At 41.0% G+C, this 15,657-nt stretch overlaps 1 protein-coding gene across 3 annotated transcripts in view; it reads right to left on the bottom strand.

Annotated features, from left to right (window-relative positions):
* zranb3 (zinc finger, RAN-binding domain containing 3) overlaps positions 1-15,657 on the bottom strand; it is a 124,434-nt gene that overhangs the window by 55,699 nt on the left and 53,078 nt on the right. For all 3 annotated transcript variants that reach the window (XM_085447652.1, XM_085447651.1, XM_085447653.1), the window contains exons 13-14: positions 14,484-14,949; positions 5,591-5,893 (exon numbers count right to left, since the gene is read on the bottom strand). In XM_085447652.1, the coding sequence (XP_085303778.1) occupies positions 5,591-5,893; positions 14,484-14,949 (769 nt within the window). The remainder of the gene's footprint in view (positions 1-5,590; positions 5,894-14,483; positions 14,950-15,657) is intronic.

Here is a 15,657-nt window from a genome sequence, read left to right as displayed (position 1 = left end):
CGCCAGCTGCATTAAGTGGGCCATTTATACGATGGGGGCAATTCATCTTACAAAGCCGTCTTATTAGACTGTCACTTACACAGTATGAACAGTGCCTTCAAAACACCCCAAGGGATTTATCTGTTATTTTACTGAGAGAGAGAGAAAACAACACCTAATTGGACTGAGTCATCTTATCTTCTGCAGAATTGAAACAAAAGATTAAAAAAAAAAAAAGGAAAAAAAAGAAATCCTAACTGTGCTTCTCAAGCATGAAGACGTTTGGTGCCGCTGCTACATTTGCACTAATATCCAAAAGAGACAGGTATCCATGTTTAAATGTTTGGGCCATGCAGATCGACTGAGCGACAGACAGTAAGGAGAGAGTGGGAGACGGGGAGGTGGAGGAGGAGTGATTGCCTGTCTGTGCTGTGAGGAAAGTAATCTCAGAGCAATCAAGAGGTAGGAGCGGCCGACAGCTCTGCGGTTTGCCTTCTAAAACCACAGGCAGGTTGAGGAAAATCATTAGGCGCCGCTCCTGACCCCATAGGTCACTTTTATTGGACAAACACAGTGCTTTGTAATACCCACGCTGCTGGAGACAGACTGGCAACAGCATGTAACTAAGAATCTGACTAAACAACAACAGGACAGATAAATGCCTTGAATAGTTTTTCTTTTCTAAAACAAATTACGTCATGCATACTAGCCAGTACACTCGTGCAGTTTTTGAAGGCAGTCTGATTTGTAGATTTAAGCTGTCAATATCATCTGTCTCAGCGCAGGCTGCCTCCCTCGTGTTGAAACAAGAGCCGTGTGAGAGCGGTACTATCTGCCATAGGACTACTGGAACTACCTATAACAAATCAAGTGAAGACATTAACGTAGTAACATGCGCCAGGTCACTGGGTCTAAACTCTAGGGTCAGAGTTAGGTGTAGGGCTTGGTTACCATCCGATCCCTCTTGTAGAATTGTTGCCTGTTTAAAACACCCAAATGTATTGTTTTAATAGAAAAGTTTCAAAATGTGAGACTTTATCTTCAAGACCCTGAAAATTTGTCTATGTAGTACGTGGCTAGAACAAAATCACAGGTTACAAGTGAGATGGTGGATTCAGAGGTCTATTTCATCATAGGTGGTAACCCTAACCCTGCAGGAACCGAACTTTACTTCTGAAGAAAGCCCAAACACGTGTGAGTCAGAATGACTCTTTTCTTTATTCTATGATTAAAGTGACTTAGGAGCACAACTAAAAACTACTAAAGTGGCACAGATTTACTGTAGTGTTGGGGTTGTCGGTGATGCCAGCTTTAAGGTCAGAGGGTGTGGAGCCTTAAAATCAACTAAAGAGGGTGTTTGTAAGTCATTTGGTTTTAATTGGCTAACACCAACTAGTAAGACTTGATGCATGCTCAATCATCCAGGTAAGGAAATCCTGAAGAAGCTGATTTTGTTCGTCTGGATGTAGAGTTTTCAGTGGGAGAAACATTTCGTCAATTATAATCAGTACATTTGCATAATGACAACTGATCAACACTGACCAATGAAGAAACTGACCTCACAGCCCATTGTTCCTTCAGTGGGCTGGTTTCAGTCATTGTGCAAATGTACGGTTTATAAGATTGGGGAAACCTGCAGTCAGCTGAGACTGAAGAAGTCACTTGACGAAACGTTTCTCCCACTGAAAACTCTACATCCACGTGAACAGAATCTACCTTTTCGGGACTAACTAGTACAGTACTGATCAGTCCCATTTTAACACTTCTATGATCAAGATTGGGCTTTTTTTCGTCTTTTTTTTCTTAAAACCATGAAAAAACATGGTTAAAATGGCAGACTGCGGTAACTACGGTAACTACGGTAACTGCCTGGCAAGCTAACAGGTTTATAGATGACCCTCAACTCTCAGCCTGGCCTAATGCAGTCTGAAAGGAGATAGAGTCCTGCTGTGTAAGCTATTACATTATAAAGACTAATGTTTGTACCTTTTTCAATAAATGAATTTATGAACTGCTCATACTTATATATCTATACATACATACCGTGGGTGGGCAATTAATAAGCTGAACTTAGTTCTGTTCAATATTATTTTTATCTCTTTATAAACTGCTACTGTTAAGAGTAGATGTTGTAATTAGGCAATGAAAATGTGAAGTAGGTAAAAAAAAGCAGTTTATCTTTTAAAACACATTCCCAAAAACAGAGTGAACAAAATCTCTTTTTGCTAAATTTCAAACTACTATTGCCAGTTTTCTTGTAGTTTAATTACTTTATCTGCAGTTTTTCCTTTTTTTTTCTTACTCAGTGGCAGAAATCCAGATTTTTTTGTCATGAGTGATTTAAGAGCTCGGGAATGTCCTTACAAAACTGCTCTCAGGTCCCATACTCTTTTAACGCTTTGCCCAAGAGGAGCCACGTGACAGCTGTGTGCTAGTCCGCGTTACCATGTTCAGTCTGAAGCGCCTCCAAAAGTGAAACAAACTATCTGTGATTCAGTCCTTTCAACCTGATGAAGTTAACAACATGGTAAATTTTTAGGACTGACTTACACAACACCTCCTGACTTTCGATACAATCCAAAAATACCAATTTCAGTCACTTCAATTCAGTTCAGTCACTTGAAGGTATTATTTCCAGAAGTATTCTGGAAAAATACCAAACAATCAAACACCCCACAGAGCCCCACAGGAGAGGGGCCTGATGGCTGAAGGCTCTGCCTCCCATTCTACTTTTAGAAACTCTAACAACTACAAGTAACCCTGCAGTCTGACAGCAAAGTGCTTTATTAGGACAACATATATAGCAGTACTATCAGATCTTTAAGATAAGTTTGGGCCTGCCCCTTTATGTGAGGAGAAGGATTATAAATTTGATTGTGGCTCTAACAGGGAGCCAATGAAGAGAGGCCAATATGGGACAAATATCATCTCTTTCTTGGCGCTGTTAGTACCCTCTATTTTGGATTAAATGGAGGTTTTTAGGGAATCTTTAGAACAACCTGATAATAATAAGAGTAGTTTCCAATGGCTTTGTGCAGATAAAAGAAAGTAGCTCTTCATATTTGGACATCTTGGTTAAAAATGACTCCAAGATTTCTTACAGTGTTGGTGGAGGCCAAGGTATGCCATTCAGAGGCAAGTGTCTGGTTCGACGCAGTTTCTCTGATTTTTAAGGCACCAAGTACAGCTGTAGTTTTAAAAACTATGTCATCTGGGTTCAATGATAGATATAACTAGGTATCATTTAAATACCAATAAAAATAAATCTGAAAATTGAAAAGTAGATCATAAAACCTGACAGTTTGTCCCGGGATTTCAAGCATAAAGTTACTCAGCAGTCAGCTCTCCACAAACTAAGCACGCAGCACTACCTTTGACATCAGTAAATAAATACGTATTAGTCCAGTTTAAACAAAACAAAACAACAACTCTACATTGAAAACAAAAGAAAACAAAATTGTACTGTGAAATCACAAAAAAACAAAACAGTGATCTATTCTCTGATGACGAGTTTTGGTGGCTGAAATGGGAAACTGCATAACGTATACTTATTTATGCTCGAATCCTAATTTCCCATTGACATCACGCAGGACAACCAAAGTGCCAGATGTGGCCCAGGGGCCGTACGATTCACAGGTCTGATACAGACCCACAAATAAGCAGCGACTGAAGGTGGCAGCCTTTGCGCATCCCAAGGGAAGAAACACAAACAAACACGGTGATGTCCATGACTTCTAGACTTCTGGCAGCAAATCACTTTTTATCAGTCTTAAAACAGACCTTATTTTTTTCAGCATGTTGGCTGAACCTCTAAAAATGGGAGACAATATATAAAAGTGGCTGCAATTCCTAAACAGTTAATGCAATAACTTCGTCAAACCCCTTAAATTAAAGCTGAAAGTCTACAGATCGATCAAATGTTAATGCAGAAGTGAAACCCACAAGCACTGTGGCAGGGATTTAGCTATTAGCCAATCAGAAGACAGTGTGCTTTCAGAAAGGGGGTGGCTTAAAGAGGGAGGAACTAAAATGGCTTATAAATTGCATGAGCCAGGTGTCCATCCAATTTATAAGCAACAGTTTAAGGTAAAAACGGATCCTTTTGAACTATGAATCATGCAAACCTACTCGAGAGGACTCCCTGGATAAAATATTAAAGCTGGAGTTGAATAAGAAAGGTTCAGATAAGAAAATTAAAAGTGAGAAACCCCTTTTATTCATTTATCTGTGGAATCCAAACAACTATTATTTCAAAAATTACAATCAAGTGGCAAATTTAATACTGTAAAACACTGTGTTGGAATCTAAAAAGCTCACGTGGCTTTCCACTGAGCGTTGGGCAGCTTATAGGCTTGTGTTTCTCTTGTTTCCGTGTCTGTTATAAGACAAGGTGTTCTCATCACTTAAGACAGCCCTGTATCACTCTGCCTGTATGTTTAGGCTATTGCTTAAAGCTCTACAACTCCTGCACAGTACTGCAGGTAGACATGAGCTGTCTCCAGGGGAAAAAGTGTATGACTAAGGGGACGTAGGGGGCCAAGTTGGTATCCAGCGGTGTCTCTTTAGTGCTGCCATTTCTGATCGACTGTGAAGCTTTTATCGCTCCCCTTGAGTCAGTCTAAATAGAGGTGTTTTTATTTTTAAAAAAGGCTTTTTGCTCACCTTTAGTATAAAGTACAGAAGGCACTGCATCTGCAAAGATGGGAAATTAACCACTCGACAATCTGGGCACTAATAGATGTCAAATTGTAAGTGTGTGCGTGTGTCTCAAGAACAGGAATCAGCCAGGTTGTTGCACGCTGATCTCTGGATGTTAAAGGCTAATGGGGATTGATGGCTTGTCTGTTAAAACCTGAACGCTTTACTCCTTCCCGTGTTGAGTGTTCTAGAATAATGTTTTTGAAAAAAGCCCCGAGCTCAGTGTCACCCCTTTAATATGAACATCTACATGTTTTCAGAGGCAACACCCAGGTCACGGGCTTTTCTTAGACTCTGCTAGTCTGGCATTTTTTTAAAGCTCTTCATATTGCACACAGTGTAATTAGTTCTTTGTAATTAGTGCAATTTATTGCTTTGCGTATCCCTTTGAGACACGAGTACTTGAACACAGAGGTCTTAATTTGCAATATTACACACTGTGTAATTGGGAATTTGTTTCCTCACATCCCTCTGAGATTCACAGACATGTGCACATATAACCAGAGCGGACGGGGGAACGGCAGGTTGTGTTTCAGGGACGAGCTGGAGCATCTAGGGAGCTTGTGCCTTTCATGAAATTAGACCTCGGTCAACTTTATTAAAAGAAAAAAAACAACAACACAAAAAAACAAAACAGCCAATCAGGAGCTCGTCAGTTGGTGCTGTACGCTGGTCCTCAAAGCCAGTGGAGATCAGCCAAGTTTTACTTACTGTAATATCTCCTGTAGCTTCATGGCGCAAAGTGCAGAAATAGTAATAAGAAGTAAGAATAATAATGCCTAGCCCCATATGGAATGAGCTACGGTGCCTTATTGGAGGTGATGATATTAAACAGCATTATATGGGCAGGTGACAAGAAGGCACTAGCCAATTTCCCTAGATATGAAAAGAAGAAGATTGCATGTGGGATTACCCTGTGTGCGGTCAGGGGGGAGGCAGCCACCACCGCTAGCGTCGACGTCGCCTCTCTCTCCCACTGATTGTTTGCCTTTGAGCCACCGCTTGTCCTCTTCCTCTGCTTCTCCCACTCTCTGTTTGTCTTTGGGAGGCTCAGCCTCCTTCTCCTCCATCTCCCCCTCTTTGCTCTGTTTGCCTTTGCGTGATTTCTGAGGCCGGGCTTTTCCCCAGCTGAGCTCTGGCTCACTGTCGGAGCTGGAGAGAACGACACAAGCCTGGTCCCTCTGGGTTGCAGGGGGTAGCTGAGGCCTGGGTGGCTCTGAGCCAGCAGGGAGAGACAGAAAGAGAGATGAAGATTACTCTATTGGCTGAGCCGCACAGTGTAATCAGACTTTGAAGAGTTTCATTCCCGAGCAAGATATCCATCATCTGAAGAGTGTGACAGTGTGACAAAATGACTGCTGACATGAAAGTAAAACTCAATATGGCTCATTAGTGATGTTATTTGCCATCATAAGTTCTTCACTGACAAGTTTAGCGGGTGTGATGGTGTAAATGAGTCGACATAAGCAGGGGCGCAGAAGAATGTGTATATTTTCAAGCCTTTATTGTGGACCTATTATGCTCATTTCGAGCTCCTTATTTTTATTCTTGGACTTTATCTTTGCATGATTCACATTTCAAAGTGATCCTTATTTATTGTTTACCGGGCCTCAGTGCAGCACCTCATTATATCCACTGTCTGAAACAAGCCATTTAAGCTTCTTCCTCAATACTTTTTTTTTGCACAGAAACCCAATGGTCTGACTGATAACAGCTGACAAAAGCTGAAAAATATGAACAGTAAGTGTCATGATGTTAAGCAGACAGGTGTAATTTATTCACTTTCTTTTCCTTGGTTTCCCCCTAATAATAAACAGACAGTAATAATATAGCAGAAAAGGAATACAATTAAAAGCAATTATTTATTTGGCAGCAAATCACAACAACAGTTGCCTCAAGGTGGTTTCTATTGTATGGTAAAGACAATAACACCAGAGAAAACCCCAACAATCAGACAGTCTCCTATCAGGAAGTATTCGGAGACAGTGGGAAGGAAGAACTCCCTTTCAACAGGAAGATTCAGGCTCAGAGAGAGACAGCCATCTGCAAATCTGATGATACAGACATGAAAATACACAGAAGAAAAAACTGAATATTTGGACCTCCCTGACTTTTATTCTTTTGCCCTCATGAGATTAAAGTGAAATCCAAAGTAATCCTTTTTTATCTTAGAATGGGAATGGTGCAGCGTCTTAGTTCATCCTCTGTAGGGAGGAAGAACAGCAGCTGGGCGGGGCTTGTGTGCTCACAGCTGGACCTGTGTACTCGAAATGACCACAAAAGGCATGTCTGCTATTAGTGACATAATACTACTAATTAATAATAATACATGTGTATCATTATCACTGCACTTGTACATACATATACATTTTCTTTCCTCTCTTGCGTAGCTGTAACAAGTGAATTAAATAAAATCGATGTCTATAAATCCAAGAGTAGGGAGAGAAAAAAAAAAGCACAATAAGCCCCCTTTAAGTAGTAGATATTTAATCAAGGTGATGAATTTTAAGTGCACATAAGCAAATATATTCAAGTGTATGTCTTGTTTGTATCTTCCTATTCTGAGTAGTTGCTTGATATACAATGACCATTTACAGGAAGTAAGCACTATCTGGGATACTTGAAGTCTTTGTTGCTCTGCAGCCCATCAGCTGTGATGCAGGAACTTACAGATGAACACCTGCCAGCCTCCTTTCACCAGCTACTGGATCCAAACAGCCAATATCGTTTTGCTGAGAGAGCAAATTACGTTCGTGTCACATTGTTTTGTTAATTGCTTGCCTGCATCATGTGCAATCAAACCTAAACAAAATAATTGTCAGCGATTACTGCATCTGTGGCGCGCACCAGCCGGGGTGCAGTGAGCAGTGTTCAAACAGCTGATAATGGCTGAATGCCAACGGCAGATCTCGCTTTAAAGAGTCAGCTTGAAGTCCGCCTATCAAACTTGTTTTGCAGCTCCGCTCTTAAACCATTCAAGCGATTTCCATTCATGCAGAATGTTGTAATTCTGTGAAGGTCAAGCAGAAATCTGAGCCACAAAAATGTTAATGAATGCAGGGATTATGTCATCGTCATTCGCAGACTTCACGTTATTTTAAATGGTACTTTCTGTGCTGCTGTTTATTAGGAAAGTAGAATTAACAGATGGATTAGCTGCTTAAAGAAAAGACCGTTATTATTTTTAGTCAAATGTAAATGTCACGGTCAGAACAGAACTTCTTAAAAAAAAAGTGTCATGCAATTTCTTACTTTTCTTAGTTAAACTTTAATCACATCTCTTCACAATATTTGTCAAACTTGAGGTGCGAAATGTAAGAAGACACTAAGTTGTGAGTCTTGAGGATGCAGAGGGCTAATTAGTGATCTTGCGTCTCTCTGGCTTGTTTCTTCAAAAGGCCATCCTCTAGTCGGTTTCCTCAAATGCCATCTGAGTCTCTGGGCTCCTGGCCCCAGCGCTGCCCCTCTTCACTAACAAGCCGAGTAAGACCGCAGAGAGACGGCTCAATTTCTGTTAAGCTGTCCCTGCCGAAGAAGATGTTAACGGGAAAATCCTGCAGGGCTGTGCCTCCACTTTACCAGTCAATCCCCCTTATTCTCCCCGCCCATCAGGAGCCCATTATGTCTGTAGTGGTTTGATAAGGTTCCAACATCGAGTCTCAAATCTAAAATGCCATGCAAAAGGATTCCAAAAGCATGTGTTCTGGCATGTGAGCTAACAGATGTAGTTAAATAAAAACAGGAAATGCTTTGAATTCCTTCAGTTGGCAGGGCTCGGAAAAAACTGCAGCCAGTCACAGAAGACCCATCAAACAAAAAGAAAGTAGCTGGTTCACATGCTGTACAATATCAGGCAGTTAAAGACTTAGCTGGACTTTGTTGTTAAATTCTGTAATTTGATATAAAAATAAATAAATAAATAAAAAATCAGCACATGGTTTGAGTGCTAGCTGAGAGGTACAGAGAGCCAGGAGATAACCAAATTGCCCTCTCCCTGTGTACATCTCTCACAGTAGGTGCTGAGAGACAAATTGCTGGTCTACCAGTGAAAGAGCTGAAGGACTGAACCATGCCCACGCTCTAGGTCTAAAAAAAAAAGCTGCAAGCACAGGAAGTCTACTAATTCACCTTGAAAATAGTTCAACAGAAGCTGCCTGGTTGTTTCCTGGTGCCAAAACAGCTATAGGAGACGATACAGACGAACCCACCGGAGACATAAACCCTGTCACAAGAAGGAGGTAATAATCCCTGACAGTTTGATTAAAACCAGGACTGGATTACTGACGATACAGCACTACAGCGATTCAATTTGTATGCAATTAATATGACATGTTATTGTTTAGCACCTGGAATTAGGTAAATTCCCGTCTCTGTCAGACAGAACAGAACATTTAATGGATTAAAAAAGCCAAATGCCAACTTCAACATCACCAAAACATACATAAACATAAAAAACACAAACGTTAGGGGCTAATCTAACTGCTTTCAAATCAAATAAATTCAAATAAATGTAATTTTATTCATACAGCACCAAATTACAACAACAGTCACCTTAAAGCAATTAATATTTTAAGGTAAAGACCCTACAATACTACAGAGAAAAACCCAGCAATCACACAACCCCCTATTAGCAAGCACTTGGCAACAGTGGGAAGGAAAAACTCCCTTTTAACAGGAAGAATGGGCGCTGCCATCAGCGGTGATTGGCTGGAGGAGAGGAAGACAAAGCAAAACTGACTAAGCTTTTATCATAAGCTACCTGGCACCACAGGCTTAAATGCTTGGTGTATATAGGACTATTATATGTGTTGGAAAGAGTGATGTATCCGTCTTCCTCACCAGGGTCTTGTCAATTTGTAAGACTAGGTTTTGTTTTAGCTGCAAGCTAAACAGGCAAATATATAATTTTCTCACATATTTAGCCTGTCAACAATTGAGCTGGGGGTGTTAATTACCGAACACTTGCTAGCTAGAGCTCAAAAGGGGCTAAATGAAAAAGTACTCTTTTAGCAAAAAACGCAGGCTTTAAACTAGAGCAACTAAAAATGGGCTCCATGTATGAATATGTAGAATACTGAAAGTAGAAGCTTTCTGCTATTTCTTTGTATTCTATTGTAGTCAAAGTACTACTAACCAATCAAATTTGAGCACCTGAGTTTCGCACAAGACTCCATGCGGACAGGAAAAGATGGACTCCAAAATTTGATGAAACAATGGGTTAACATTAGACAAAATTTTAGCTTTTAATTACCTTGTCTTTTTAAAATTTAGCTGGATTTGTAAGAAGTTGGAGGGAACTGGAAGTCTGGATATCCACTCCTTACAGGGAGACCTCCACAGGGGCCACTGAGCCTGGTTCTGCCAGAGGTTTCTTCTTGTTAAAAGACAGTTTTTCCTTCCCACTGTTGCCAAGTGCTTGCTCAGAGTGTGTTGTTTGATTATTGGGGGTTCTCTGTATTACTTAAGGGGTCTTTTCCTCACAATATAACAGGCCTGTGGTTGTGATTTGGTGGTATATAAATAAGACTGAATTGAATTGATTTGTTTTAAGTTACAGGCACAGCACATCTAAGAAGTAAATGGTAAATATGGTAAATGGCCTGTATTTATATAGCGCTTTACTAGTCCCTAAGGACCCCAAAGCGCTTTACATATCCAGTCATCCACCCATTCACACACACATTCGCACACTGGTGATGGCAAGCTACATTGTAGCCACAGCCACCCTGGGGCGCACTGACAGAGGCGAGGCTGCCGGACACTGGCGCCACCGGGCCCTCTGACCACCACCAGTAGGCAACAGGTGAAGTGTCTTGCCCAAGGACACAACAACCGAGACTGTCCAAGCCGGGGCTCGAACCGGCAACCTTCCGATTACCCGGCGAACTCCTAACTCTTGAGCCACGATCGCCCCATCGTACAGCCGGTACAGCTCATAATCACTATGTGCTGCCCTTTGGCAAGCTTTTGGAAGTTAGTCATTCATAAAGTAGGCTTCTAGGAAGGGAGGGCTTAAAGAGAGAGCAGCTGAAACGACTTTTAAAACAGAAGAACAAAGAAGTTTCACTGAGTTGATTTAAAGTTGATATAAAAAGGGATTCTTTTAAACTGTCAATTATGCAAAACAAGTCTAGATGAGCCCGGGAATGAGAATCTAGAGCTGAAAATCTACCATTAAATGTACCCTTTAAAATCTATAGTGACACTGATTATTTTGGTTGTGAAACTTAAAAGTGACAAACTTTCCCATTTTCGGCAGTAAATCTGCCACTGCAGCGTGATGTGCTAGAATATAAGAATTGACAGATGTAACCACGACAGCTAAAGAAACACAGGGCTCTGCAAAGGGTGGTAGCCAGGTTTTAAGCTCCCGTTTCTCCTGCTTCCCACATCTAGCATCAATACTTTCCACTGAACAAAAGAAAAAACCCTTGAAATCTTAGTCCTTCTTACTTCATGCATCTCCTTCTGTTACTTTCCGGTACATTTTATTCTGGTCCAAACGCCTCACGGTAAAACAGACCAATATCCCTTCTGTTTGCTCGCTGCTCTTCCTCTACAGCTGCTGGCTTGTTGTATTTTTGCCATTCTGTGAAAATACAGAGCGGAAGCCAAATGCCTCGGATACATCTTTGCCTTTACTTTAAATACAAAGCCCTGACGTCCTTGTATCATGTGTCAGTATTCTGTGATTCATAGCGTCCTGGCTTTCTTTATAGTCATTGTGAAAAATTGTTGATCTTGAAGAGATAGCATTTCTCATGTCACACTACAGGCTTCGGCCTGATTATTTTCTTACATTTCCACGAGCTGTGGATTGCAGTGCCAAGTTGAGAGATATCTTCATAAATACAGTTGTTATTTTTCCGCGCAGTCTGTCATTTACAAATTTAGCAGGTTGTTAAATTCCCTGTCTAGCAAGCTGACACGGCCTGCTGCTGTGAATGCAGAGTGGCGCTTGTGACAAAGAAGAGAGTGTGATTGCTGAATAGTTATCAAGCATCTGCTGCAGCTGAGCATGAAATGGGGGCTGAATTTTGTTAAAAAAGAAAAATGTGTGGGTGGGTGTTTTTATGCTGCTCAAAAGCTGAGGTACTGCTTGTTTGTTCTGTGTCTGTTTTAAGTGCACCGGCTTCACTTCCAATGGACCGAGCCGCAAACAGACCTTCAGCCAATATTTACTGTGTGCTTGCACTCACTATAGCGCTTATATTATAATACAGAGACTTCAGAGTCATTAATGCAGTGTCAACCTTTTTCTTTAAACACACGCAGGGCTATAGTGTTAGGACTATATCGATGTCAACATTTTACAGAGTCCTAAAGGATGCTAAACTAGTTAGGTAACCTTAGATTTATGTAGAATGTAATCTACGGGAAGGGTGTTTCTAAAGTTTATCAGTCAGCCAAATGTTATCACCCATAATAGACTGTAGGTAAAAGATGGACAACAATGTTGCCATTTGTTTGAAAACTTCGAGTTTGGTATTTTGGCTTTCATTCTCTTGGAGCAAGGACAGGGTGTAGCAGGAATATGTTTGAAAACAGGGGACTGTGTAGCCACGCCCCAACTCATACTCACCTTTATTATCTATTTTACCTGCAGTGGGTCCATAATTCACAAAATAAAGCAAAAAATAAAACAAAACCTGTGGAATGATTTGACTGAGGTCATAAAGCAGGTGAGAAGTAGCATCATTTTGCCATAGCCTTCCATACAATCAGATTTCATTTTGTAACCAGAGGAGTCGCCCCCTGCTGGCCATTAGAAAGTATGGTGAGCTCTGGCCTTTTTCAGAGGCTGTGTCTTATCATAAACAATCTATGGTGTCCTCCTGGGACTTTCTTTGTCCGCCATGGTTCCAAAATGTAAAACCTGGAAAAGGCATAGATTGAATAAATGCGACACATCGTATTTAACAAATCCTGTTAACCCTGTAACACCGAGAGTATCTCAATAAACACTGCAGTTTCAAAGATGTTAATTTTTTTGCAGTTATTTTATGGTTTAGGCATTACAAGGTTAACGGTACTTTTAAACTTAGTGAAACATCTAGCTTAGCTGTTCTCAAAGCCAACCGACTCCAGCTCCATATTTAGCTCACGAACACGAGGCTAACATCAATCATCACCTGTCTTTTGGTAAAAGCGGCAACAAGTGTTTTTTTCCCCCCCTTTTCTTCTTCCCCAAATTCTCAAATGTTTTCAGAGTGAAGGTGAATAAAAGCAAACACCCTCACTGGAGCAAAAAGGCTTTTCATGGTAGATGTGCTCTTTATAATTACTGTTCTCCAACTAATAATTTAGATTTCAACATCAAGCCTGAAAGGCTTTATTTGACAGTATTGTACTCTGCTACCTCATCGAGCTGGCAGTCTGGAAGGCCAGAGGTTATGCTCATGTGGAATTACTTTTTTTATGACTCGTCTGGATACATAACTACTCTGACACTGAGATTAAACTGTGTCATTCATCAGTGTGCATTTTGCTCTGTTTTAAACATTTTAATAATTTTCTGAAGTACCATAGTTAAAAACATGAATTGATTAAAATTGACCTGCTGTGCTCATTTTTAACTTCTCAGTTTTATTCTTGGACTACAGTAGCTTTTGATAGATCAAAATAATCTTTTTTCATTGTGCTGGTCTTTGTTGATACTCTGTGTTGGTTCGCCTTAAACCTGCTCCTTTTGACTCGCTGCTCTTGGCTGTGTGCCTGCAACGACCATATTAGGGATGTCCACCCTCTTGGGCATCATATAGATCCAAGAGTAGAAAAAAAGTGTATAACTGGGATTACTTTGCACAGAGTCTGACCTCATTATTTAACAGGATATATGTGGCATCAAATAAGGAGAAGAGTAATACGCCTCCTCTAAGTGCATCAAATAAAGTGTGTGATCAGGCAGTGCAGTCTGTCTTTATAAAGCAATCGGTAAATGCTACCTTAACCTGCCGTAAACTAGGTTTTTTTTGACTAATGACTTATCTTTAGCTCATGCTCATATAAGGCTTTATTCAGCCAGTGGAGTACTAAAAGTATTAAACTCATGTTACCTAAACATTACAGCTGTGAACTACATTCAAGTTTGGGGATTTTATTTTTTTTAAAATCATCTCTCAAACTGATTTGATGCATCTCAGACATCTAAAGAGCATGGACCTGCAGTCTGCCAGGTCATAACGACTTCCCTCCCCTCTTCTTTGCAAGATACAATCATAGGCTGTCAGAGATATCAGCTCGAGCCAGCTCAACTTTTCCCAACTTTGTGTGAGACGTTTGCAGCAATAGTAGGCGCCTGTTCGCTCTCTCTCTCAGCTTGACAGGTGAGAATTATACTGTGTCCTTGTCATCTGCAGAGAGAGAGAGGAGAGGGAGACAGACAATATTCTCTGAGCAGTGCTATTTCAGACTCTGGGAAGTCTGCCTCCATCTTTTGCTATCTCGCATCTCCATCTGGTGAAATCTGTAATGCTGTTCAAAAGTATTATGTCAACAGACTGCCACGATTGATATTGACAGGAAGGAAAATAAAGCAATGAATGGATTTCAGCTTCAGGTGCTTCATTTTAGACAAGAGATGATGGAAGCGCGTGCGTTTCCTTAATAAAATTCAGTTTGATTTGCAATCAGGTTTGTGAATTTAATTAAAAACAAAAATAAACAACAGCAAAATAAAGAGAAAGATGGAGAAGAAGAAGAAGAGGACCACACAGGCAGACGCAAACAGCAGGTTGGGGGTGGGATGGATGAGAGGAGGGGGGGGGAGATCGGATAATTGGATATTATTTGTTCCTTACTCTTACCTGAGCTGACAGCAGAGGTAGAGCGCGGGCACTCACACATCTCGCAGTACGGCAACAGGCTGCTGTTGGAGTAGGTGCAGGCCCCGCAATTCCACACGGATGCAGGATCAGGCTCAGACGGCTGAGACATTAGGGAGACCGCGTTGGCAGGTCTGCCTGCGCTGATCCCCCCTGCAGACGACCTCCGCTTCCCCCCAAATCGAGACGTGGGGCTCCGGTTGGGCTGCGGTGTTCGCAGCCTTTTCAGCTGGGGCGAGAAATCCCGATCGGGCGTTTTGGAGGTTTGGGAGCATGACTCCTCGTTCCCCTCCTCGCTGTTTTCTAAGTATACCCGGATGCCAGCTGGCGTGGCAGCCGTCTCTGAGGAGATGGAGGGACTTTCTTCATCTTCTGTTCTCTTCCTCTTCGTCTTGCCAGCTTGCGGAGAGAAGAAGGAACGGATGTCGTGCTGCTTTTCTTTCTCAAACTAAAGCAAAAAATATAAAATAAATAATGAATAAAAATACAAGCTCAAGTCGGTTTTTGTCTCTGTAGCACCCAATTTTCAATCCACCTGTAAAGTGACAAAGCATCCCTGAATCAAATCCTCCTTTTGTTTTCACCATCAAAGGCAGTCATTTGCATACAGCAACACCATGGTAACACACGCAACGATGATCAGAAACCCCATTTAATTCTTTACACATCAGTAATGTAAAAATACAATGCTACAAATACAAAATGTTCTAATGTTGATCACAAATTTTGTGCAGCTCTTTCAGTTTTTCATAATTCATAAATCCATCACACTATAAAGTGTCTTCATTTTTCGTCTCGAGTCATCACAGTCATTAAATAATGATCCTAACAGTACCATGTGTCTCTTGTTAAAAAAAACAAGCGTTACACATTTTACCAATTTGGCTGCGACATTAAAACCACCGACAAGTGAAATTGAAACATTCTAAGATGTGACACAACACCCTGTTTCCACCAACTGGAGCAGATTTTAGTCGCCAACAGTCAGAGAGGAGTGCAGAGCTAACAGCTAAGGACATAATTGCTGGTAATGAGCGGACAACCTTACAAATGAACAACAAAGAGCAGCAAATATCTGCTCATAATGTGATTTTTCCACAGACTGTTCCTCCGAATGTTTCACAATAAAAGAAGAAAAAGAAGAGGAAGGGTTTCT

This window comes from Copadichromis virginalis, linkage group LG23, assembly GCF_057382275.1.
Source record: "Copadichromis virginalis isolate Kocher_CV1m ecotype Utaka linkage group LG23, C_Virginalis_male_GT1.1, whole genome shotgun sequence".
Taxonomy (NCBI): Eukaryota; Metazoa; Chordata; class Actinopteri; order Cichliformes; family Cichlidae; genus Copadichromis; species Copadichromis virginalis.
Note: the sequence above shows the minus strand (reverse complement) of the source record. Positions and strands in the feature narration are given on the sequence as shown.